The 27,045-nt window shown below is 46.9% G+C and overlaps 1 protein-coding gene across 1 annotated transcript in view; it reads right to left on the bottom strand.

Moving 5' to 3' along the window:
- PPP1R18 (protein phosphatase 1 regulatory subunit 18) overlaps positions 1-15,508 on the bottom strand; it is a 30,574-nt gene extending 15,066 nt beyond the window's left edge. Inside the window, exons 1-2 of the mRNA XM_063938004.1 lie at positions 15,128-15,508; positions 12,118-13,527 (exon numbers count right to left, since the gene is read on the bottom strand). Of these exons, the coding sequence (XP_063794074.1) occupies positions 12,118-13,383 (1,266 nt within the window). The 5' untranslated portion in view covers positions 13,384-13,527; positions 15,128-15,508. The remainder of the gene's footprint in view (positions 1-12,117; positions 13,528-15,127) is intronic.
- Positions 15,509-27,045: the final 11,537 nt, after the last annotated feature.

The raw sequence follows: 27,045 nt of genomic DNA, 5'->3' as shown, positions 1-27,045 counted from the left end.
TCAGTTATCCGCTTTGCAACAGGATGACTGCTGTGATATTTCATCTTCCTCGCAAAGGACTGTTGGACAGTCAATTGCTTGGTGGAAGTAGTAAAAGTGGGCTTACGACTTCCCCTCTGGGATGACCATCGACTCCCAGCAGCAACAACAGCAGCGCCAGCAGCAGTAGGCGTTACACGCAAGGATGCATCGGAGGAATCCCAGGCAGGAGAGGACTCGTCAGAATTGCCAGTGACATGGCCTGCAGGACTATTGGCATTCCTGGGGAAGGAGGAAATTGACACTGAGGGAGTTGGTGGGGTGGTTTGCGTGAGCTTGGTTACAAGAGGAAGGGATTTACTGGTCAGTGGACTGCTTCCGCTGTCGCCCAAAGTTTTTGAACTTGTCACTGACTTATTATGAATGCGCTGCAGGTGACGTATAAGGGAGGATGTTCCGAGGTGGTTAACGTCCTTACCCCTACTTATTACAGCTTGACAAAGGCAACACACGGCTTGACAAATGTTGTCCGCATTTCTGTTGAAATACTTCCACACCGAAGAGCTGATTTTTTTGGTATTTTCACCAGGCATGTCAACGGCCCTATTCCTCCCACGGACAACAGGTGTCTCCCCGGGTGCCTGACTTAAACAAACCACCTCACCATCAGAATACTCCTGGTCAATTTCCTCCCCAGCGCCAGCAACACCCATATCCTCCTCATCCTGGTGTACTTCAACACTGACATCTTCAATCTGACTATCAGGAACTGGACTGCGGGTGCTCCTTCCAGCACTTGCAGGGGGCGTGCAAATGGTGGAAGGCGCATGCTCTTCACGTCCAGTGTTGGGAAGGTCAGGCATCGCAAACGACACAATTGGACTCTCCTTGTGGATTTGGGATTTCGAAGAACGCACAGTTCTTTGCGGTGCTTTTGCCAGCTTGAGTCTTTTCATTTTTCTAGCGAGAGGCTGAGTGCTTCCATCCTCATGTGAAGCTGAACCACTAGCCATGAACATAGGCCAGGGCCTCAGCCGTTCCTTGCCACTCCGTGTGGTAAATGGCATATTGGCAAGTTTACGCTTCTCCTCCGACAATTTTATTTTAGATTTTGGAGTCCTTTTTTTACTGATATTTGGTGTTTTGGATTTTACATGCTCTGTACTATGACATTGGGCATCGGCCTTGGCAGACGACGTTGCTGGCATTTCATCGTCTCGGCCATGACTAGTGGCAGCAGCTTCAGCACGAGGTGGAAGTGGATCTTGATCTTTCCCTAATTTTGGAACCTCAACATTTTTGTTCTCCATATTTTAATAGGCACAACTAAAAGGCACCTCAGGTAAACAATGGAGATGGATGGATACTAGTATACTTATGGATGGACCAGCGACTGCCGACACAGAGGTAGCTACAGCCGTGGACTACCGTACTGTGTCTGCTGCTAATATAGACTGGATGATAATGAGATGAAATTAATATATATATATATATATATATATATAATATCACTAGTACTGCAGCCGGACAGGTATATATATTTATTATGTAATGACTGATGACGGACCTGCTGGACACTGTCAGCTCAGCAGCACCGCAGACTGCTACAGTAAGCTACTATAGTAGTATGTATCAAGAAGAAAGAAAAAAAAAAAAACACGGGTAGGTGGTATACAATTATGGATGGACCAGCGACTGCCGACACAGAGGTAGCTACAGCCGTGGACTACCGTACTGTGTCTGCTGCTAATATAGACTGGATGATAATGAGATGAAATTAATATATATATATATATATAATATCACTAGTACTGCAGCCGGACAGGTATATATATTTATTATGTAATGACTGATGACGGACCTGCTGGACACTGTCAGCTCAGCAGCACCGCAGACTGCTACAGTAATCTACTATAGTAGTATGTATCAAGAAGAAAGAAAAAAAAAAAAAAAAAACACGGGTAGGTGGTATACAATTATGGATGGACCAGCGACTGCCGACACAGAGGTAGCTACAGCCGTGGACTACCGTACTGTGTCTGCTGCTAATATAGACTGGATGATAATGAGATGAAATTAATATATATATATATATATATATATATATATATATATAATATATCACTAGTACTGCAGCCGGACAGGTATATATATTTATTATGTAATGACTGATGACGGACCTGCTGGACACTGTCAGCTTAGCAGCACCGCAGACTGCTACAGTAAGCTACTATAGTAGTATGTATAAAGAAGAAGAAAGAAAAAAAAAAAAAAAAACCGGGTAGGTGGTATACAATATTATATATATATTATATACAATTATATATATATATATATATATTAAACTGGTGGTGATTATTAAACTGGTGGTCAGGTCACTGGTCACACTATCAGCAACTTGCAAGTAGTACTCCTAAGCAGACAATCACAATATATATTATACTGGTGGTCAGTGTGGTCACAATGGCAGTGTGGCACTCTGGCAGCAAAAGTGTGCACTGTACGTTATATGTACTCCTGAGTCCTGCTCTCAGACTCTAACTGCTCCCCACTGTCAGTGTCTCCCCCACAAGTCAGATAATATACAGTCACACTATCTATCACTTCAGCAAGTAACTAGTACTCCTCCTAATGCTCCCCAAAATTACTACTGTGTCTCTCTCTACTCTAGTCTCACTCTCTTCTCTATAAACGGAGAGGACGCCAGCCACGTCCTCTCCCTATGAATCTCAATGCACGTGTGAAAATGGCGGCGACGCGCGGCTCCTTATATAGAATCCGAGTCTCGCGATAGAATCCGAGCCTCGCGAGAATCCGACAGCGGGATGATGACGTTCGGGCGCGCTCGGGTTAACCGAGCAAGGCGGGAAGATCCGAGTCGCTCGGCCCCGTGTAAAAAAAAATTAAGTTCGGGTGGGTTCGGATTCCGAGGAACCGAACCCGCTCATCTCTAATTAGAACACAGGGTAAACAGAGCTTAACATCACAGAAAACTAAAAACAGACCATGGGTAACAATTAGTACCACAGTACTCAGTACACAATACACCTGAGATGTCAGGAAGCAAAGGAGTCATCGGCCTACTACTGGGGATGGGCAGCCATTGGAAGAGATGAGGAGGAAATAGACAGTCACTGAGTAAGAAAGAGCTGTAATTGAAGTGCAGGAGAAGATTAGTGTGAGAACAGCAGGGAAGAGGGCCCTGCTTGAAGGAGCTTACAATCTAGGGGAAGAGGGAGACAGACAGGTGACATGAGGTACAAGCAAGCGGAAGGTGGCCTGATGTCAGGAAGTAAGCGAGGCAGATATGGCCAAGGCATGAGGATGAGAGAGCGGTCTCAAGACTGGGTGATGCACAAATGCTGCATAGCCCATATATTATCTTACATACACATATACTCACGAGACTGTACCACGAACACTTCTCTATTCATTCATAAACGTGTTTTGTTCTATTGCACAGGTACACAAACTCGGTCCTCAGGACCCCAAACAAGTCATCTTTTCCAGGTCTCCCCACAGAATCACAAGTGAAATAACTAAATTAATTTAAAAAATGTGCCAGTGAGTAATGAATACACCTGTGCACCTGCTGGGTGACCTGGAAAGTGTGAGCGGTTTGGGGTCCTGAGGACAGGGTTTGAGAACCTATGCTCTAATGCATATATTCATTTTTAATTTAAAAAATCGTTAGGACTGATGTATAATTTCCCGCAAGTGTCTGTTCTCTGAACGTATTCTATCATCCTCCCTGTATATTATGAAATGCAGTAAGCACATTTTGGTGTTTGTAGCATTTTATTTTAGGCTGGGTTTTATGAAAGGCTTTAATTGACTGTCTGAGTGTTTTAGTATAAATGTATTAAAGATCTTGCGTGTTTTTCGGCATGAAGTGGACCTCTCCCCAACCATACCATGGGGACAGACAATTCCTGCTCCACACCCATTGATGTAATTAGTTAAATCATACCCTAAAGTGTGTTTTATTTTATACTGTTAAGATTAGCTTTTTGTAGGTCATTTCCTATTCAAATTAAGTGGTTTATTATAGGAAAGCATAAATAACGCCACTTAACATACAATACTATTATTTCACTAGCGCGGTGACGCGTTCTCCTGGGTTGAATTCACAGGAGCGCAGTTCTATAAAATCGTCCTCATTTGTCCTTATAACAGTGTACAGATGGAGCCTCGCTCATCTAGGCTTCTCTGCTGCACCTAGGTGCACCAAGGTTTATTAGCATAAGCCTTTCATCTATTGTTCTCAGCTGCAATACAATACAGAGAGAACAATACAGCAGGGGATTAAATCCGACTGCCCTGGCTCAATTAATCCTATTAAAGGGATAGATGAGGAGGGCTCCATCTGTATATAGTTGACACAAGTACTAGAGGCATATGTATCTGATTCCTATGGCTACTGCACAGTGGTTTTAGGGGAAAGAAGTGGTTTTGACGCACAGCTAGCACTTTTGAATCACTAGGCACACCCGCAGGGGTATGCTTATGCCCTTTGCGATATTACTACTCTTCCTAAAATGATGCGAGTGGAATCCCGATTTAGATATCTACAATGTTACCCAGTTTGAGTTGATTATGGTTCCAGATGACTAAATGCCGCCCATGGTGGAGTACCTAGTGCTTCCAATCAGGATGCCAGACAGTCCCCTCAAATCGGGACAATGGATAGACAAGTAGTACTACGCTTCGATGCTGACAAATACAGGCAGGTATTTATCCATCATGCATTACCATAGGTGAGGCGTCTGATTGGCTCCAAATGTATTCTACAGCAGGACAACAAGCCCAAACATACAGCCAATGTCATTAAGAACTATCGTCAGCGTAAAGAACAACAAGGAGTCCTGATGACATGGCCTCCCTGATCTCATAGAGTCTGTCTGGGATTACATAAAGAGACAGAAGGATTGGAGCAAGCCTACATACACAGAAGATCTATGGTTAGTTCTCCAAGATGTTTGGAACAACCTCCCTGCCGAGTTCCTTCAAAAACTGTGTGCAAGTGTACCTAGAATTGATGCTGTTTTCAAGGCAAATGGTGGTCACACCAAATATTGATTTGATTTAGATTTCTCATCTGTTCACTCCCTTTGCATTTTGTTAATGGATAAAAATAAACTGTTAACGCTTCTATTTTTTAAAGCATTCTTACTTTGCAGCAGTTTTTCCACACCTACCTAAAATTTCTGCACACACACACACACACACACACGCACACACACACGCACACACACACACGCACACACACACTTCGCATTCAGCAGAACATAAAGTCTGACTTTCACACAGCATAAAGCACATACAAAGTGATGCTATTTTGTTGAGCAGTGTGTTTTCCTTTCCTTTGATGCACAGTTGGTTTTGTGAAAGGATCTTAGACTTAGGCAGAGTTTAGCAGGGGAATGTTAGGGGCCTGTCAGCACAAGCCTGGCCTATACAGCTCTCAGCATACACAAATGGGAGCAGTCCATGGAAATCGAGGAACAGTTGCAGCTGCACTTTTGTAGCCCTGCCCATTACCAGCTGTCTCCTCCACCACTGGTTTCGCTGTCTTCTGCTCTTCTTGCCAGATTGCCTTCTGGATTTATATAATTACACACTGCTTCCATTTTCATCTGGATCTACACTCCCACCCCGCGCCTCCGTCTACTTCAATCCATTCTGCAGCCTAAATCTGGATGATTTCCCGATTCTCTCCCAAACGCTGACATCAGAGTGGAACAGAATGTGTCTTACTGGCTGCTACTCCGATGTACGCCGGAGCTTCATCTCAACTAATGACTGCAACACCCCGGATCATGCTAATTCCTCATTATTCTTGGCTCCCATACACCCAATTTCTCCTTTAAATAACGGATTATAAGGGTGATTGCACTGAATGTGCGATTCTGAATGGGCAGCCAAGCAGCCAGAGCAGAGAGCAGGCCAGTGCAGCTCTGCCTGCAGCATAAGCTGGTCTAGCTCATATTAATGAGCAATTGGATTCTTGGCAGCAGATTTTGCCAGCTGGTGCAGCAGAGCGTGCCTGTGCACACGTCAGGGATCGCCGTCACTTCCAGCAATTCACGTGCCTACAGGGGGACACCTAGGATCAGCGCATTGTCTTTCATACGCGCACGAACACGCAGGGGCAGATTGTCAGGTTGAAATCAACACAGTACAAAAACTAGACCCAAAATGTAAAATACAGGAAGTCCACTCTGAAGGGTCGCAACCCTTTAAATTGATGATTTAAAATCAGAGCTATCGCCTGCATTCAGGTAAATAACTCAGTATACCAGAATCCGTATATATATTTTTAATGGGAACTGCGGTCATCTATTTATCAGATAATCTTTCTTCACCCCCGAAAGTTAACGAGACATCTTGAGATGGAGCTTGGATCCCTCTCGGTTTTTTAAGGCCTGCATACATTCGCCTCAATGGCGGCACATGCAGTAGACAAGCCGGGTCACTCTAGGATAGGCTATTATCGGACCCAGTGTCCCAGCTACAGAACATTGATAAAAAGTCCAGAAGTTAGGGGCCCATTTATCAAGTTTTAGCTATTTAAAAAAAACCTCATTGTGTATTGTAAATGGTGATCCAGCCAATAAGCTCCCAACTGTCATTTTTCAAACACAAGACCGGTCGCTGATTGGCTGGAGCACCAATTACACAACGAGATTTAAATAGCTAAAACTTGTTGATAAATGGGCCCCTTAATTCTTTAATGTCGTGATATATGATAAAGAATGATCATTTTCCGGGGATGGTATTGGGATCCCGGCGGTCAGAATATTGACAGCGGCATCCCGGCGCACAAAATCCCGACACCTAGTAGGTAATTAGTCTAACCCTAACCCCCTACCCCTCCCTTCCAGCAGCTGACCCTATCCCCCCCCCCCCCCCCTGCTGCCTAACCCTAACCTCCCCCCAAACGCAGCCTGACCTTAATCCACCCAGCATAGTTGCGATTGAGATGCCGGCAGTCGAGATTCCGACGCCGGCATTGTGATCCATGTCGGTATCCCGGCGTCGGTCTTCTGACCAGTGTCAAGATTACGACTGCCGGCATCCTGAACGGACCCCACGTTCAGAGCACCCACTGTCACGAATGATAAAGTGGCCCACATAAATTTACAATTTGATTAAAAGCTATTAGAGATAAAAAGGTCGCGCTGTAAGGTGTGCCTACATTGTGTGCTAATAAAGTTAGACAGAGATTCATTTGTCTTTTGAAAAAAAAAAACACATAACGATGATTGCATGGCCGGGTGATTGCTACAGCCCTGCAGGATCCCTATTTAGGGGTCACAGTCACATCGTGCTGAGGAAATGAGCCACAAGCAGAGTTCTACAAGAGCTTCCTGTGTACAGTAGCACTGACTTTCTGCAGAGACGTGCACCCAGCAAGTCACGGAAATGTGCAGCTGTCTGCAGGGAGGAACTTGTGGCCATTCTCCCATATGTCCTATATCATCGCAACATACACACTGACAGCTGATGCATCCGATACGCCTCCTGCATCACAAGGAACATATTTATTTCACCCAATTTACACCCCTTCCCCCCCAAGCTCCTGAGAAAACACTGCAGTCTTGCTCTAGAAACCATCACGCTCTGGACGAACTCTGGGCGCATTTGTGCAAATTGAGACGCACGGCAAAACCAAACTGATTTGTTTGCTTTTAATGACCTTCATCCTCTTTCAGCAGGAAAAGGCTGATAACAGAGAGCAACAGCTTATCCTCAGGTGCACACTAAATATAAATGCAATAGCAAATATCTCACTGGCATGCTGGGACAACTTTTACCAATTTACATGTTATTCGCTCCTCTACATAAGATCATTGAACTTTTATGTTCAATTGCACATTTACAATACAAACCTTTATTACCCCAATACCCACCTCCCAGGGACGTTGGAATGCTGACACAAGCCCAAAATTCACCTGTGGGTGGTTGTCCACGTCACTACCCGAGGGGGAGCATAATAGTGTGGTGACTGAAGGCTGCCACCGGGCCCGATGCGTGGCAAACACAGCGGGCGTGATGCATGGCGAACGCAGCTAACCCGCAAGGGGCCACGCTGTGCTCGCTGCCGGGATTCCGCCTGATGCGATCCTGTTGTCAGTCTCTTCACCTCCAGGATCCCATACGGATCCCTACGATTCATAATATAAAACTAAGTAGTGTACCAAGCATTGAAAAGAGTAAAGACCGATCAGTGTATTGGACAAATGCTACCTCAAAGCTTATTGGTTGCTATGGGAAACATCTCCCCTCTTTTCACTGCCTGGTACATCAGCACAGTTTGGCAGATTTACACTAGAAAAAATTCTTATTTCCAGGACACATTTCTTCCAATAATCTTTGGGCAAGACATATAGGGGAGAACATTTTTATTTATAAAGGCGGCAGCATACAGGATTAAAAGCTATGTAGTTTTAGGGCACACGGGTAAGCTCAGCCTGTTATTTTGTTTTAAAAATAGGTTCCACCCCTGCATCTCTAAGGGCAGTATCCAATTAGAAATGACATTTTTGGAATTTTTTTTTTTGTTGCAATTTTTTTTTTTTTTTAAATGTTGTGCAGATTTTTTTTCGGGCTATCCAATTAGCCCCCGCTTTTTCCGCCCCCAAAAAATGTTCCTTTTTTCGCTGCAAAATACATAGGGCAGGTGAAAAGATGAGGACCTATGTATTTTCGTGGCCGCGGTTGTAGAAGAAAAAAAAAAAGCATACTTATCGCGGATTTGGTTTCGCCTAAACATCATCCTCGATAAGTGCCGGCATCGGGGCTAATTGTATAGCCCCGGGTGCAGTAATTAGCTGTGGTAATTACTGCCCTCAGGGTGGGTATACATCAGAACAACAGCCAATCGGGCCGATGATTGGGGTGCTTTCACTTTGTCCTGGACCAGCCCCGATTTGCTGTACCCATCAGACGATTTCATGAATGACATGCACAGTGCCGCATGCGATATCGTCTGGTGCGCCGTGCAGCGTGGCTGACCAGATGCCGCATGCGACCCACGGGAGCACGCAATCGCACATACACATCAGATGATATGCACAATTTGTGGTTCCGATATCGGCCTGATGCCCTTGGCACTTACTGTACTGAGATGGTGGTAACTGAGTAGGAAGAAAGAACCACAGGCAGAGCTGCATGATGCAGTGGGGTTAAAGAACGTTTTGTTCCCAGTGGAACTAAAGGCCCATACACAGTTGCTGAGAAAATGAGCGACGTCGCTCATTTTCCCCCTTCCTGAGCAACGTCAATTATTTTCTCGGCAAGTGTGTATGCCGCCAGCCACGATCGATGCACGGCCCCGCGGGTCGGTAACAACCGTCGCTGTTGGCGGTGCATGCTCCATCAGGACTGTCGTCCAGGAGTTGCATGCACGGCCCGGCCGCTGCGTGACGTCACTGAACGATATGAGTGGTCATATCGCTCAGTGTGTACGGGCAGCTGCCGACCGCCGGCTCGGGAGGGAAAACACTAGATGACGTCGCTCATAGAGCAACGTCGTCTAGTGTGTATGGACCTTAAGCGCAAATTTAATTGAGGGTTGATATCTCCTGTAATTCCTTACTTCTTTATCAGCAAGCTGCCCTGATATTGTCATGTGTGTGGCCCTGCAATGAAGAGCATGCCCAAGACCAAGCCAAAGTAAATGGATGCCAGACAATCCAACCAGCACATGATCCCTATTGGCCTGTACAGGTGTCCTCTGCTGATTGTACCTCTGTGTGTTTATTCTCCTGCAACAGTATGGCCTGTATAAATACGGTAAATCATTTTCACATTCTATAAACATGAAGCAGAACTATCAGCATATATAAAGTGCAGTAACAGTAATAGCTCTGCGGACGTACAGTGAAACACCTGACATATCACCAGTAAATTCCAATGGAATAATGGTCAAACTGTGGTAAACTTGCAGGATCATTGCTACACCTAAGTAATAACGCCTAACTGAATGTGTGTAAATAAGCAGAACTTAAAAAATAAGTCATGTTTCTATATAACAGTTTGAAGCTGCAAGTGAACGGCCACCACATAAACACATGAGGTGTGGTGTACCTAGTGTAAGAATTTTTGTTCAGTCCCAGCAGGCACTACAAACTCTAAATATGACCCCACACTTGTCTTAGCCTGCCAGTGGAATGATAGATAACATTCTAGAGATAGAGGAGGAAGTTATGTGCATGGGGGGGGGGGAGGGACAGAGAATGACATTGGTGGTCAGAGGCTTTCAGTGAGAGAAGAGAGAGAGCTGTGTGACAGAAAGAATAGGAGTGAGAGAACGATGTGAGAGAAAGAATAGGAGTGACAGAAAGATGTGAGAGAGGATAGGAGGGAGAGAGAGAGAGATGTGAGAGGAAGGATAGGAGAGAGATGTGAGTGGAAGAATAGGATAGAGAGATGTGAGTGGAAGAATAGGATAGAGAGAGGTGATAGAAGGATAGGAGAGAGAGAGATGTGAGAGGAAGGTGAGGAGAGAGAGATGAGAGAGAGGAAGGATAAGAGAGAGAGTAAGAGAAAGATGTGAGTGGAAGAATAGGATAGAGAAAGAACGAGAGACAGGGAGAGAGAGAGAGACAGAGGTGATGGAAGGATAGGAGAGAGAGAGATGTGAGAGGAAGGTGAGGGGAGAGAGAGAAATGAGGGGAAGGATGAGAGAGAGAGAGAGATGAGGGGAAGGATGAGAGAGAGATGTGATGGAAGGATAGGAGAGAGATGTAATGGAAGGATAGGAGAGAGATGTGAGAGGAAGGTGAGGAGAGAGAGATGAGAGGTAAAGGATAGGAGAGACAGAGAGATAGAGATGTGAGATGAAGGATAGGAGAGAGATGTGAGAGGAAGGTGAGGAGAGAGATGTGAGAGGAAGGTGAGGAGAGAGAGAGATGAGGGGAAGGATGAGAGAGAGAGAGAGATGAGGGTAAGGATGAGAGTGAGAGAGATGTGATGGAAGGATAGGAGAGAGATGCGAGAGGAAGGTGAGGAGAGAGAGATGAGGGGAAGGATGAGAGAGAGAGAGAGAGAGAGAGATGTGAGAGGGAAGGATGAGAGAGAGAGAGAGAGATGTGAGAGGGAAGGATAGGAGAGAGATGTGAGAGGGTGGAGAGGAGAGAGAGAAAGAATGAGAGGAAGATACATGTGAGAGGAAGGATAGGAGAGAGAGAGAGAGAGAGAGAGAGAGAGAGAGAGAGAGAGAGAGAGAGAATGTGAGAGGGAGGAGAGAAGAGAAAGAAAGAATGAGAGGGAGATAGATGTGAGAGGGAAGGCTAGGAGAGAGAGAGATGTGAGAAGGATAGGAGAGAGAATGTTTGAGATGAACAAGAGAGAGCAGAGAGGGAGGGAGCGAAACATAAGAGGAAGGATAGTAGAAAGAGATGTGAGAGGAAGGGTAGGAGAGAGAGAGTGTTTGAGAGGAAGACCAAGAGAGAGAAAGAAATAGAAACGTGAGAAGGACGAGAGAGAGAGATAGATAGATAGATAGATGTTTAAGTGGAATGACAAGAAAGAGAGGGAGAGAGAGAGATGTAGAAATGTGAGAGGAGGAATAAAAAGCAGAGGGCGAGTAAGAGAGACGTGAATGGAAGGACAGGAGGGAGAGATGGATGTGTGAGGAAGGATAGCAGAGAGAGAGAGAGAGAGAGAGAGAGAGAGAGAGAGAGAGAGACACAGAGGGGGGGGGGAAGGACTGGAAAGAGATGTGGGAGAGGAAGAATAGGAATAAGAAAGATGTGTGAAGAGAGAAAGCAATATGTAAGAGGAAGTATAGAAGAGAGAGGGAGAGGGAGACGTATGAGAGAAAGAACAGAAATGAGAGAGATGTGTGCGAGGAAGGACAGGAGGGATAGAGAAAGAGAGGGAGATGTGAGAGGAAGAAATGGAGAGGGGGGAAGAGAGAGATAAGATAGTTGGAAAACACTGAAAAGAGGTGTGTGTGACATGAAGTATAGGAGACAGTAAATTTAAATCAAATTGGATGGGTTGTGGTCAGCAAGACAGAGAAAGATGAGTAACTGGGACAATGTAAAGTAAGTAAAGAAATATGCATATTACAGGGAAGAAAAACATTATTAACTATTGTGCCTTGGACAAGGTAAAACCGTCTCTTACCTTCTTCTTGTCCCGAGTGTGTTTGGCCATGCAGGACCTAGACAAAGCCAGGTATCCCCCAATTACTTTGATCTCGTCTACTGTTGGATACCGCTTCTTGCCAGACTCTGGCCTGGTGGCTGGGCTTTTAGTCTCTGTAGCACCAAACCCATTCTCACAGACCGCTACTTTACGTGGGTTGACTGTAATGGTATTGCCTATCCTCCTCTGCACAGCCTGGTTCTCCCCTGTCCCTTTTTTTATGTTCTGGAAATTGCAATTGACCCTGGAAGGACTGAGCCCACGTTGTCCATCATCCTCTGTTTTTCCAGTGCTAAGCTTATAGGTTTCGGGCTTCGTTGCGGCAGGTGAAACCTGGGTAGTCAGTTTTAAATTTCTGGCAGGAGATGCTGGTCGCAATTGAAAAGGAAAAGACCTGACTTCTTCCAACAGTCTAGGCCTGATGCTGAACCCACTCATGGCTGTGGGGGCCATACAGGTCGAGAGCTCAACTGGCTCAGAGTCAACACAGGAAGAGGATGAGGGGACGTGGGAGGAGAGAGTGGTTTCCTGAGTTAAAGCCTGGCTTCCCGTGGCAGCTTGAAGGCAGGAAGGAGGAGGCGGAGTAGGGTTAGCAACAGAGGATGAGGCCTGGTTCTCAGAATCAACCACTACATGAGGAGTGGACAATAATGTCTTTGTCGTCCCATCTACTTCCCCATTGATCCACTGTAAACAAGGGTCACTATTCTCATCTTCCGTTCTTGAACCTCCAAAACGGCTAAGCAGCCTGCTCACCCTGCCTTTACCTTCCACTGAAGGAGACTGGTGGTCCTCTGGAGGCCCCTGTTGTTCCTTTACCTCGTTTGGTGGATGTGGATCTCTGACTATGTCCTCAACCCTTGCAATGCGGTGGACTGTTTGCTCTATGGAAGGCTTTGATCTTGTACTGGAGTACTCTGGGATCTTCCTCTGCTTCTCCTGTTGGATAAATGGATTTTGCTGAACTGGCCCAATATTTTCCCTCAGCACCCGGCTTTCTTTTTCTTCTGTTGCTCCTCCACCACCACCTACCTTCTCTCTCTCCTCCTCTTCCCCAGCTTCCATCTCAAGTTTGTTCTCCAACATGGAAGCTTCAGCTTTGGCCTTTCTTCGTAAAATAATCTCTCTCTTCCAGGCAGGCATCTTGGCAAGGCGATCCTCTTCCTCCCTCTCTCTCCTTTTCATCTCTTCCTCATCCTTTCTTTTTCGCTCCAGAAGATAGACCTTCCAGTCAGGAACCTCCATCACTTTTGGACTGATGGGTCCAAGTGCTGAGAGCCTGGATGGGACGCAATCTTGGGCTATTTGTCAGACTCGGAATCTAGCATTTGCCAAGGAGGCATGTTGGAAGGAGAAAAGTTAGCTTCCTGGACTCTTAGCTTGATGTTCCTAAAAAAGGATTGTGAAATGAAAGCATTAAGTAGCAGGAGAAGTGACAGAAACAGTAAAAAGCACAAAACATTTACAAACAAATGCAGCACGGCAAGTTATAAGAAGTAACAGGAAAGAAGAAATATGTGCAAGTAGAATTAAGTGCGTGGTGAGAAAAAGGCTAAACTACTTTTTAACAAGAAAAAAATAACTAGACTATGGAAAGGAAATGTCACACAGCGATCGGCTTACAGAGTTTATGCAAAGAAATTAAAAAAACAAAAAACGATAGAGGGGAAGAAGTGGTGCGAAAGAAAGGAGAAGTTGGGCTAGAGAAAAGAAATAAGAGAACATTAGAACTACAAACAGAGAGGGTGACTATAGCAATCTACTGTAAGTGGGGGAGGGTGACTATAGCAGAATACTGTGTATTATCATATTAAGATGATTAAAATCACATTTTGACCTTGGATGAAAGAGGATGCAACTTACACCCCATAGGAGCGGAGGTACTTATCTCATGGATGGCATTTATACAGCCACCACTGGGCAGCTGAGCTAGTATGCTGTGGTCTATAACAGTATTGTGGGTGGTGAGTAGCTTGGGTATGTGCAGCACACACCAAATGAAGGCTGCCTTGGCTCTAGCAAGCATCTGTCACTGGGGTGGATTAAGGGCACAAATGTCTTTGGGACCACAGGGAAATGGCAGAAGTGAGATAGTGCAGAGCGGTCAGACATGGGCAGTGAGACAGCACTCCGGCATCAGAGTGAAGAGGGTGCAGCACAATAAAATGGGACTGAGACAGTATAGTGGAAGCCGGAAAGTACAGTAGGCTGAGAACGGAACGAGACAGCACAAAGGAATGAGAAATGGGATTAGACGGGTGGCAGGACGGCACAATGAGTGGGGGAGCCCAGACAAATCAATTAAAGAAGGGAGTGGGGGGAAGGGGGGGGGGGGGGAAGACAGAGAGCAGAAGAAAAATGAGACTACAGGGAAAAATGAGAGTTCAGAGGAATCAGTAATAGGCTCGACAGAGGTGGATGTGATTGGAAGAGATGAACAGTTAGGGTAATGGGCCTACCTACAGACAATAGACAGACAAAGGCGCAGCTGTTCACACACACTGAGGTATATACACACATGCACATATGCAGGGGGCATGTCTACCAGACTCAGGACACAGATAGCTGGACTTGTGTAAGCAGAGATTGTATACTGTGAGAACAAACACAGCCATAAGCACCGCTGCAGCACATTAATACCACACATATGGAGATACAGCTATATATATGTCACACACACACACATATATATATATATATATATATATATATATATGTGTGTGACATGCAGTATAAAGGCACACATATATAGGTTACCAAACTTCTATGTGTGTGACTTTATAATGCATGTCACATATATATATATATATATATATATATATATACACACACACATATACATACACACATATACACACTCACGCTAAACACACATTACACAGAGTGACAGTCGGAATGTTCCCATCTACTGTAGATATACCTATTACATAGACAAATCACATTCATGCAGGGCAGGATTATGTCTACATTATATTTGTGATGTACATACCACTTGCACGCTGTGCTGGACGAAACGCTCTCCTATGTCCGTTGCGCCATTCGGCAGATAACTTCCTCAGACAGAGGGACCATTGGGGAGCACAAGCTTTGCTCTAACGCCTGCCTTCCATCACAGACGAATGTCAATATTACACCAAAACTCTGTATCCTTCTAACCGGTTTCCCGGGAAAGAAGTGGAATTTCCGAGTAACCATGCACTATATTTGGGAGAAAGAAAATGCAGGTTTGGTTTTAAAATCTATGAAGTCAATGTGCTTTAAACCCCCTTTAAATGAAGTGGAGAGAGAAGGATGTGTGGAAAGAAGAAATTGAATCACAGACAGAAGAAGAGAGAGAGAGAGAGAGAGAGAGAGAAAGAGGGGGGTGGAGGGTGAGGTTACTGCTATGAATAATACTGAGAGTAAAGGGGGAGGGTGGATATGCTAAGGAAGGAGGGGGGTGATACAGCCCTATTAACCCCAGCACTGCTGAGGGGGGATGAGCCACTTACTTATACTGAAGCCTCCGGTAATATTACACAAAACCACATTCCGATACTGATTGCTCACTTCCTATCGCAGCTTCCTCTCATTTTCTGCACATAACACTAATTACCAATATAAATACAAATAAACATCCTGTCGCTCTCTACTCCCAGACTGTCCTCCTTTGGCTCTTGTGGACGTAACTGGAAAGAACATCTCCTTCCTTGGCTCCCAATATGATAATGTATCCATTCTGTATATCATTGTGTGATACAAAGTGCTTTGTGGTGTCTTTGTATTTGTACCTCTCAAATGTCCCACTTCAATTACAAATAGCCTGTACTGTCTGCTTCTATGCCTGCATAGGAAAAGCCCAGGAACTGCTGACAAATCACAGGTGTCTCTCCTTGGCCAATGACATGTCTGCTACCACGGATGTAGCTACACAGGAGGCTGATTTACCATGTATTTGTGTCAGAATGTGCACGCCTGGAAACGCATGGCATATACGCATGCCTGGAAACGCATGGCATACACGCACGCCTGGAAACGCATGGCATATACGCACGCCTGGAAACGCATGGCATATACGCATGCCTGGAAACGCATGGCATATACGCACGCCTGGAAACGCATGGCATACACGCACGTCTGGAAACGCATGGCATATACGCACGCCTGGAAACGCATGGCATATACGCATGCCTGGAAACGCATGGCATATACGCACGCCTGGAAACGCATGGCATACACGCACGTCTGGAAACGCATGGCATATACGCACGCCTGGAAACGCATGGCATATACGCACGCCTGGAAACGCATGGCATGTACGCACGCCTGGGAACGCATGGCACATACGCACGCCTGGGAACACATGGCACGTATGCACGCCTGGGAACGCATGGCACGCACGCACGGGAATGCATGGCACGCACGCACACCTGGGAACGCATGGCACGCACGCACACCTGAGAACGCATGGCACGCACGCACACCTGGGAATGCATGGCACGCACGCACACCTGGGAACGCATGGCACGCACGCACACCTGGGAACGCATGGCACGCACGCACACCTGGGAACGCATGGCACGCACGCACACCTGGGAACGCATGGCACGCACGCACACCTGGGAACGCATGGCACGCACACCTGGGAACGCATGGCACGCACGCACACCTGGGAACGCATGGCACGCACACCTGGGAACGCATGGCACGCACGCACACCTGGGAACGCATGGCACGCACGCACACCTGGGAACGCAGGAATGGCATCTTTTTAATACAAATTTTAAAGGAACACTAAATATTAGGGATGGCCATGGACCATTGATGGTTTGCTACTGACGGTCTAAGGTTTTGCCCGATGGTTCTCCGCCATTGATAGCAGAGATGTGCCAATGGGTCTGATTCAGAGGTGCATGTAATATAATTCAGGGTTTTGCCACTTCGAACGTGCAGCGAATCATCAGCTATTGCGAATGCAGGAGGATTTATTTGCCAAGTGAGTGACAGGTGGCGCTTGAGGCTGGCTAGAAAAATGTAGGCGTGTTGGGACAGTGTCCTTGTCGGCCCCATTTGCAGCTGGAGAGGAACCGGCATCTTATGAGAGCTGCTCTGCCTGAGACATCATAGGGTAGCTCAGAGGCCCAATGGTGCGCCTGGCGGTGGGAGTTTCTGTACACAAGGCGGAGTCATTAGCATATTTCAGCAAGTCCACTGTGAAGGAAATCGCAGCTGCGCATGAAACTGCCTGCAACTCTGAAGCAGGCCCAATGTATTTCCACCTGTGGTACTTAGCTGCACCCCCTACCACTACCCCCCATTCCGTGAAAGCAGCAATAACCATCAATGGTTTAATGCAATCGATGTAAAACACTGCTGGCATCATCCATGGTAGACCCGTCAAAGGGGAATGCGGTCAATTTACGTACAATCAAAAATCCCGACGGTCAAAATACCAACCATTGACCGACGGTCAAAATCCCGACATGGTCAAAATACCATCAAGGTCATAATACCAACATTTAAAATGTCGACAGGTCAAGAAGTCGACATGAGTTTTTCATGATTTGTTAGTTAATTGAAACCGACTTGTTCATACTTTACCATACCAGTGGCCCTGGAGCACGAGCCATGGGGACGCGGTACACTTATCTGGTGTCCATGTTGACCTATGTCGCCATACACACACAAAAAACAGGATTTTGGTACTTACCGATAAATCTTTTTCTCCTAGTCCGTAGAGGATGCTGGGCGCCCGTCATGCTGGGGACTCCAAAAGGACCATGGGGTATAGACGGGATCCGCAGGAGCTTGGGCACACTAAAAAGACTTAATCTGGGTGTGAACTGGCTCCTCCCTCTATGCCCCTCCTCCAGACCTCAGTTATAGGAACTGTGCCCAGGAGAGACGGACATTTCAAGGAAAAGATTTTTGTTTAAACTAAGGGCTACAAACCGACCGGCCCACACCACAAACATACCGTACAACCGGAGTAACTTTAAACCAGATAACAGTAGGCATTAACACCAGCAACAAGCTGAAACAAAACAATACACAACCCGTGTATAAACTAATTTAACCAGCAAGAAAACACTGCAAGTAATAGTCCGCACCGGGACGGGCGCCCAGCATCCTCTACGGACTAGGGGAAAAGGATTTATCGGTAAGTACCAAAATCCTATTTTCTCTTACGTCCTAGAGGATGCTGGGGACTCCAAAAGGACCATGGGGATTATACCAAAGCTCCAGAACGGGCGGGAGATTGCGGACGACTCTGCAGCACCGGCTGAGCAAACGCCAGGTCCTCATCGGCCAGGGTATCAAACTTATAGAACTTAGCAAAGTGTTAGAACCCGTCCAAGTAGCTGCTCGGCAAAGTTGTAACGCCGAAACGCCTCGGGCAGCCGCCCAAGATGAGCCCACTTTCCTGGTAGAATGGGCTTTCACCGACTTCGGCACCGGTAGTCCGACCGAAGAATGAGCCTGCTGGATCGTACTACAAATCCAGCGTGCAATAGTCTGTTTTGAAGCAGGATGACCAATCTTGTTGGCAGCATACAAGACAAACAACGCCTCAGTCTTCCTAGCAACAGCTGTCCTAGTGACGTAGATCTTCAACGCTCTTACAACATCCAGAGATTTTGGAATCGCCACCGCTTCCGTAGCCACCGGAACCACTATAGGTTGGTTAATGTGAAATGAAGAAACCACCTTCGGCAGAAATTGTTGACGAGTCCTCAATTCCGCCCTATCTGAATGAAAAATCAAGTACGGGCTCTTATGAGATAAAGCCGCCAACTCTGACACCCGCCTGGCAGACGCCAGCGCCAAAAGCATAACTACCTTCTAAGTGAGAAACTTCAACTCAACCTTACGCAAAGGTTCAAACCAGGAAGACATGAGAAACCGTAAGACCACATCAAGGTCCCATGGAGCTACAGGAGGCACAAACGGAGGATTGATATGCATTACTCCTTTCACAAAAGTCTGAACCTCTGGGAGGACAGCTAACTCTTTTTGAAAGAAAATAGACAAAGCCGAAATCTGCACTTTGATGGAACCCAATTTCAGGCCTGCATCTACCCCCGCCTGTAAAAAGTGGAGAAAGCGACCCAAGTGAAAATCTTCCGCAGGAGCCATTTTAGACTCACACCAGGAAACATACTTTCTCCAAATACGGTGATAATGTTTTGCCGTAACCTCCTTCCTAGCCTTAATGAGAGTTGGAATGACCTCCCTGGGAATACCCTTATGAGCTAAGATCTGGCGCTCAACCTCCATGCCGTCAAACGCAGCCGCAGTAAGTCTGGAAACACGCATGGCCCCTGCAACAACAGATCCTCTCTTAGAGGAAGCGGCCACGGATCTTCCACCAGTAAGTCCTGAAGATCCGGGTACCAGGCCCTTCTTGGCCAGTCCGGAACGACAAGAATCGCATGAACCCTTGCTCGTCGAATGACCCCAGTACCTTTGGAATGAGAGAAAGTGGAGGGAACACATACACCGACTGGAACACCCACGGAGACACCAGGGCGTCCACTGCAGTGGCTTGGGGCTCCCTTGACCTGGAACAATACCTCGTGAGCTTCTTGTTGAGACGAGACGCCATCATGTCGATCAACGGAATTCCCCAGCGTCTTATCATCTCTGCAAATACCTCTTGGTGAAGAGCCCACTCTCCCGGATGGAGATCGTGTCTGCTGAGGAAATCTGCTTCCCAGTTGTCCACTCCCGGTAGGAAGACTGCTGACAGGGCGCACACGTGTTGTTCTGCCCAGCGAAGGATTCTTGTGGACTCTGCCATTGCCGCTTTGCTCCTCGTTCCGCCTTGACGGTTTATATGCGCCACCGCTGTGATGTTGTCTGACTGCACCAGGACAGGTCGACCCTAAAGAAGGCTTCTTGCTTGCAGCAGGCCGTTGTAAATGGCTCTTAACTCGAGAACATTTATGTGGAGACAGGCTTCCTGAAGCGACCATTTCCCCTGGAAGTTTCTTCCTTGGGTGACTGCGCCCCAGCCCCGGAGACTTGCATCTGTTGTTAGAAGTACCCAATCCTGGATACAGAATCGGCGTCCCCCTAGGAGGTGATGACCTTGTAGACACCACAGGAGAGAAATTCTGGCTCTGGGAGATAAACTTATCTTCCGGTGAATGCGCAGGTGAGACCCGGACCATTTGCTCAGCAAGTCCCACTGAAACACCCGGGCGTGAAACCTGACGAATGGGATGGCTTCGTACGCCGCAACCATCTTCCCCAGAACCCGAGTACATTGATGGATCGACACACTCGTCGGCCTCAGAAGTTCCCTGACCATCGTCTGCAGTTCCAGAGCCTTTTCTTCTGGAAGAAATACCTTCTGTAATTCCGTGTCCAGAATCATGCCCAGAAATGGAAGCCGAGTGGTCGGAATCAACTGGGATTTTGGCAAATTGAGCACCCAACCGTGCTGTCGCAGAACCGACAGTGACAACTCTACACTTCTCAGCAACCGTTCCTTGGACCTCAAGAGTTATATATAACAAGTATATATACACAGGCGCTGCGATGAGTGTGTTTTTCCTAGCAGCTGAATAAGGAAGGGGTAGTCAAACCCTTTAGGTATCGGAAGAAGGGAAATAGGTATACAGCGCTAATTGACACAATATGTTCTAAAGAATAGATATTTAATAATCAATAGTTTTTTAAAAAGGATTAAAAATATAAACAGTTAAGCTTACAAACTGTACTATGTGTCACAATAAAAGACTTGCGGTGGACATAAATTGGTTATTACTGACACCAGCTGGTATATATGGCACACATCAGCGTATTTGAGACCAATATGAATACAGTCATGCAAATGGACCAAAGGATAATAGTTCATCCAAGTGGATGTTGTTACCAGCTCTGTGTTCCGTTTAGAGAGGTCCCGTAAAGTGCAAAGTCCGTATGGCAACGGCGACAATTGTTGGGGTCCTGGTTCACAGTTCACTTGGAACTCCGTGTTCCATTAGGTGGGTTCCCCTGTGGATGTGCTGGGCAAAGCAATGCCTGAAGGGGTCCTGGTTCACGGAGAGGTTGAAGTGCAGGGTCCTGACTGTAAATGATGTTGTGATGATGGTGCAGGTCAGCAAGTGTCCACACAAGTCTGGGCCTAACGCGTTTGAAAAAGCTGCCTGGAGCAGTGAAACGCGTTAGACCCAGACTTGTGTGGACACTTGCTGACCTGCACCATCATCACGACATCATTTACAGTCAGGACCCTGCACTTCAACCTCTCCGTGAACCAGGACCCCTTCAGGCATTGCTTTGCCCAGCACATCCACAGGGGAACCCACCTAATGGAACACGGAGTTCCAAGTGAACTGTGAACCAGGACCCCAACAATTGTCGCCGTTGCCATACGGACTTTGCACTTTACGGGACCTCTCTAAACGGAACACAGAGCTGGTAACAACATCCACTTGGATGAACTATTATCCTTTGGTCCATTTGCATGACTGTATTCATATTGGTCTCAAATACGCTGATGTGTGCCATATATACCAGCTGGTGTCAGTAATAACCAATTTATGTCCACCGCAAGTCTTTTATTGTGACATATAGTACAGTTTGTAAGCTTAACTGTTTATATTTTTAATCCTTTTTAAAAAACTATTGATTATTAAATATCTATTCTTTAGAACATATTGTGTCAATTAGCGCTGTATACCTATTTCCCTTGTTCCTTGGACCTCGCCTTTATCAGGAGATCGTCCAAATACGGGATAATTGTAACCCCTTGTTTGCAAAGGAGAACCATCATTTCCGCCATGACTTTGGTGAAAATCCTCGGAGCCGTGGAAAGCCAAAACGGCAACGTCTGAAATTGGTAATGAGAATCCTGTATCGCAAACCTGAGAAAGGCCTGATGTGAAGGATATATCGGGACATGTAAGTAGGCATCCTTGATGTCGACTGACGCCATAAAATCCCCCCCTTCCAGGCTGGCAATCACCGCATGAAGGGATTCCATCTTGAACTTGAAAACTTTCAAGTATGGATTGAGGGATTGTAGATTTAGAATTGGTCTGACCGAACCGTCCGGTTTCGGCACAACAAAGAGGCTCGAGTAGAAACCCTCCCCCCGCTGGGACGAGGGAACGGGAATAATGACCCTCTGTAGACACAGTTTTTGAATCGCTGCTAGCACCACCTCCCTGTCCGGAAGAACTACTGGTAATGCCGAAACGAAGAACCGGTGAGGGGGCATCTCCTGAAACTCCAGTTTGTATCCCTGAGACACGATCTCTAGTACCCAAGGATCCAGGCCTGATTGAATCCAGACCTGACTGAATATTCGTAGACGGCCCCCCACCGGTCCGGACTCCCCCAGGGAAGCCCCAGTGTCATGCGGTGGACTTGGTAGCAGCAGAGGAGGACTTTTGGTCCTGGGCGCCTGAGCCTGCAGGAGGTTTTCTTCCCCTTCCTCTACCCTTTGAAGCGAGGAAGGACGAACCTTTTCCACGCCTGTATTTATTGTGACGAAAGGACTGCATTTGCTGATGTGGTGCCTTTTTCTGTTGTGTGGGAACATAAGGAAGAAAAGAGGACTTACCCGCAGTCGCGGTCGAGACCAGGTCAGCCAAGCTGTCCCCAAACAAGACAGTACCTTTGAAGGGTAGCGCTTCCATAGCCCTCTTGGAGTCGGCATCAGCGTTCCATTGATGGATCCACAGCGCCCTCCTGGCTGATATCGACATGGCATTGGTTCTTGAACCCAAGAGACAGACGTCCCTTGCCGCGTCCTTTATGTAATCTGCAGCGTCCTTAATATAACCGAGAGTTAAAAGGACATTATATTTATCAAGAGTATCCATATCATTAGCTAAATTCTCAGCCCATTTAGCAATAGCACTACTCACCCATACCGACGCCACAGCGGGTCTGAGCAATGCACCCGAATTAGCGAAAATGGACTTCAGAGACGTCTCCAGTTTGCGATCCGCCGGATCTTTGAGAGCTGCCGTGTCAGGAGACGGAAGTGCCACTTTCTTAGACAAACGAGATAGAGCTTTGTCATGCCTCCCATTTTTCCCTGTCATCAGAGGGGAAAGGATACGCCATGTAAATCCTCTTGGGAATCTGCCATTTCTTATCCGGCGACTCCCAAGCCTTTTCACAAAGAGTATTCATTTCATGAGAGGGGGGAATCTTCACCTCAGGTTTTTTTCCCTTGAACAAGCAAATCCTTGTTTCCTGTACCGCAGGTTCATCAGAAATGTGTAAAACATCTTTTATAGCCCCAATCATGTACTGAATACTCTTAACTAACCGTGGATGTAAAGCTGCCTCAGTGAAATCGACCTCGGAATCAGAGTCCGTGTCGGTATCAGTATCTACCACTTGAGTAAATGGCCTCTTTTGCGACCCGGATAAGGTCTGTACCTGAGACAAAGCCTCTTCCATGGACTTTTTCCACACCTGCGTCTCTGACTCAGACTTATCTAACCTCTTTGATAAGGAAGCTACATTTGAATTTATCGTACTGAGCAATGCTAGCAAATCAGGTGTCGGCTGCGTCGACAGTCCCAACTCTAGCCCCGCATCCGCTCCCCCAATAACCTCCTCCGGTGAATAACCTTCAGCCTCAGACATGCCGACACGTAGTACCGACACACCACAACACACAGAACGTCCCAGCTAGGTGACAGGCCCACAATAAAGCCCAGATAGAGGACACAGAGGGAGTATGCCAGCTCACACCCCAGCGCCCATATATCGCAAGAAACGATATATGTACCCAGCGCTGCCTTATGTTAATATTAAGCACCACACTGCGGCCACCCTCTGAAAATGCCCCCCCGTTACTTGGGAGAGAAGCGTGGAGGTCCCGGCAGCGCCTATCCCTCAGCCGCGTGTTGTAGGGAAAATGGCGCCCGTGAGCTGCGGGACGAAGCTCCGCCCCCTTCCCGGCGCGCTTCGACCCGCCAATTTTAAATCTGAAAAAAGATGCTGGCGGGGGTCTGTAAACGGTGCCGAGGCACCTACAATCTTTAAGCCGCCCAACAAACTCCAGTAACATGCTGCCCAGTAGAGCTCCCCTAGTGTGCATCCAGTCACTCCTGGCCACAAAGTCTAACTGAGGTCTGGAGGAGGGGCATAGAGGGAGGAGCCAGTTCACACCCAGATTAAGTCTTTTTAGTGTGCCCAAGCTCCTGCGGATCCCGTCTATACCCCATGGTCCTTTTGGAGTCCCCAGCATCCTCTAGGACGTAAGAGAAACACTGAAAAACGCTTGCTGACTTTTTGACCTGTCAACATTTTAAATGTCGGTATTTTGACCTTGTCGATATTTTGACCGTGGCGGTCAATTGTTGTCGGGATTTTGAATGTAGGTATTTCATACTGATCCCGTTGAAGGCCAACCCTAATACACAAATTGATGAAGTATGAAAGTCACAAGTACGCATGTAAACATTCCTAGACCTTATGGTATTTATATGTACTATGCAGCTTATGGGGAGCTTTTGTTCTCTTATCAGCTATCTCAGACGTCTCCTTCTATGGGCATAAGCTAACCAGACAATACCTTCCTGTGAACGTGTTTATTGACTGCATCACCCACCAACTTGGACACACATTGAACAAAGAGAAAGTGACAGATTACTGAAAGTGACCATCCCCTTGAACAGTGGTCCTCAAGCAGGCGTACTTGCTTTGATGTTCCGCAGTTACTTGACAATCGCAGAGCAGGGCGCGACATTGAGGTGATAATTCAACACATAGGGAAAACAAAGCCTTTGTGATCTCTAACCCCATGTATCACAGTAGGACCCTGATAACAAAATAAAAAAGTCTATCCCTGCGTAAGAAAACATGAAGGGCCATAACTGAGTGAGCAGTGTCGTTGCACAAGGCCCTGTGGGTGGCCTCATTGCCGCCCAGTGGCACCTGCATGTGGTGTGCAGGGTGCCTAAAACAGGACCCTATATCCAGTTACATTACTGCACAGGGACAGGCCCCCTGCAGCCCGTGCAACCTGTGTTCTACTCCCCAGACAACTGCTCCGCCCCCCAAGTCACGGGTTATGGGGCAAGGCCGCATAAGGCACACTGCTGACTGTGCTCTACTTCCCAGACAGCTGCTCTGCCCCCTAGGCATGATGTCACTGTTTTAGGGGAAGGACCGCACAAGGCACAATGCTGGCCGGGCATGCCTCCTGCAACCTGTGCTCTACTTCCCAGACAGCAGCTCCGCCTCCTAGGCATGATGTCACAGGTTTGGGGGCAGGGACGCACACGGCATACTGCTGCCCTGTTACGGTGCAGAAAGCATAGGTTAACAATAGTTTTATTGTTAATTTTGGAAATGTACTGTATATGTACAATTCATTTTATTCTTGTGTCATTTAAATATAAATAAATAGGATTTTAATACCTACCGGTAAATCCTTTTCTCGTAGTCCATAAGGGATATTGGGGAAACTAGTACGATGGGTATAGACGGGGTCCAAAGGAGCCAGTGCACTTTAAATTTCTTCAACTGGGTGTGCTGGCTCCTCCCCTCTATGCCCCCTCCCACAGGCAGTTATAGGTAAAAACGTGCCCGAAGGAGAAAGGACATATATGAGAGAAGGAACATGATAACAGAAAAGGTGGTGAGATTTAGACACCAGCACACCACTAGCATACAACAACCAGCAATGGCTGGTAACAACAAACAGCAACCACTGAACAGGTAACTAAAGAACAAGAACCTGTAGAAAAGTCCACGCACTAAGGCGGGCGCCCCCAATATCCCTTATGGATTACGAGAAAAGGATTTACCGGTAGGTATTAAAATCCTATTTTCTCTAGCATCCATAAGGGATATTGTGGAAAACTAGTACGATGGGGACGTCCCAAAGCTTACAGAACGGGCAGGAACGTGCGGAGACTGCTGCAGCACCGTCTGCCCAAACTGGGTATCCTCTTTGGCCAGGGTATCAAACTTGTAGAACTTGACAAGTGTTCTTCCCCGACCAGGTAGCAACTCGGCATAGTTGCAAGGCTGAGACTCCACGGGCAGCCGCCCAGGAAGACCCCACTGATCTTGTAGAGTAGGCCTTCAGAGACCTAGGCACAGGTAAGGCTGCTGACACACAGGCCTGTTGGATAGTGAGCCTAATCCAGTGGTGGCCAACCAGTGGCTCTTGAGACGCATGCGGCTCTTTCTTCATTCAGATGCGGCTCCTGACACTTGAGGTCAGGTGACCGCAAAAGATCCAGAAACCACTGTGCTCCAGCCAGGCAAGCAGTGCCAGCGTCACTGAGTTAACCGAGGGAGCTGGATACTAGGGGAGAACCCACTGGCAAGCGAATGGGGATTACAGCTACCTCAGCATGGACCACCTCGGGTTTGGAGCAGGGTCTTCTGGACACATGAAGGGCTACTACAGTGGCATGGGGGGCTGGAGTGACACATGGAGGAACTGAAGTGTATTATGTTAATCTTGCTTTTAAATGTATTTTATTTGGCTCTGGCTTTTTTTAATGTATTTTATGTGGATTTGTCCCTTTCTATGTATTTTATTTTGGATCTGGCTTTTTCAATGTATTTTATAATGGGTGTGGCCTAGCAGGCACAAGACTACGCCCCATTTTTGCACACGTGCCTTTGGCGTGCACATGGTGTCGGCTCTTTGGCATTTCCCAAAAAATTTCTTGGCTCTTTGTCGCTGACTGATTGGCCACCCCTGGCCTAATCCAACGAGCAATGGACTGCTTTGAAGCAGGGCAACCCTTCTTCCGTCCACCATAGAGCACAAACAAGGAATCCGTCTTTCTGACCCAAGCCATGCACTTGACATAGATCTTCAAGGCACGCAGAGCATCCAAGGCCTCCGGAGGAGCCGAAGTGCAGAACTGGACAGAATTACAATAGGATGATTCAGGTGAAAGGAGGAGACTACCTTCGGCAGGAACTGCT

Source organism: Pseudophryne corroboree, chromosome 8, assembly GCF_028390025.1.
Source record: "Pseudophryne corroboree isolate aPseCor3 chromosome 8, aPseCor3.hap2, whole genome shotgun sequence".
Classification (NCBI taxonomy): domain Eukaryota; kingdom Metazoa; phylum Chordata; class Amphibia; order Anura; family Myobatrachidae; genus Pseudophryne; species Pseudophryne corroboree.
Note: the sequence above shows the minus strand (reverse complement) of the source record. Positions and strands in the feature narration are given on the sequence as shown.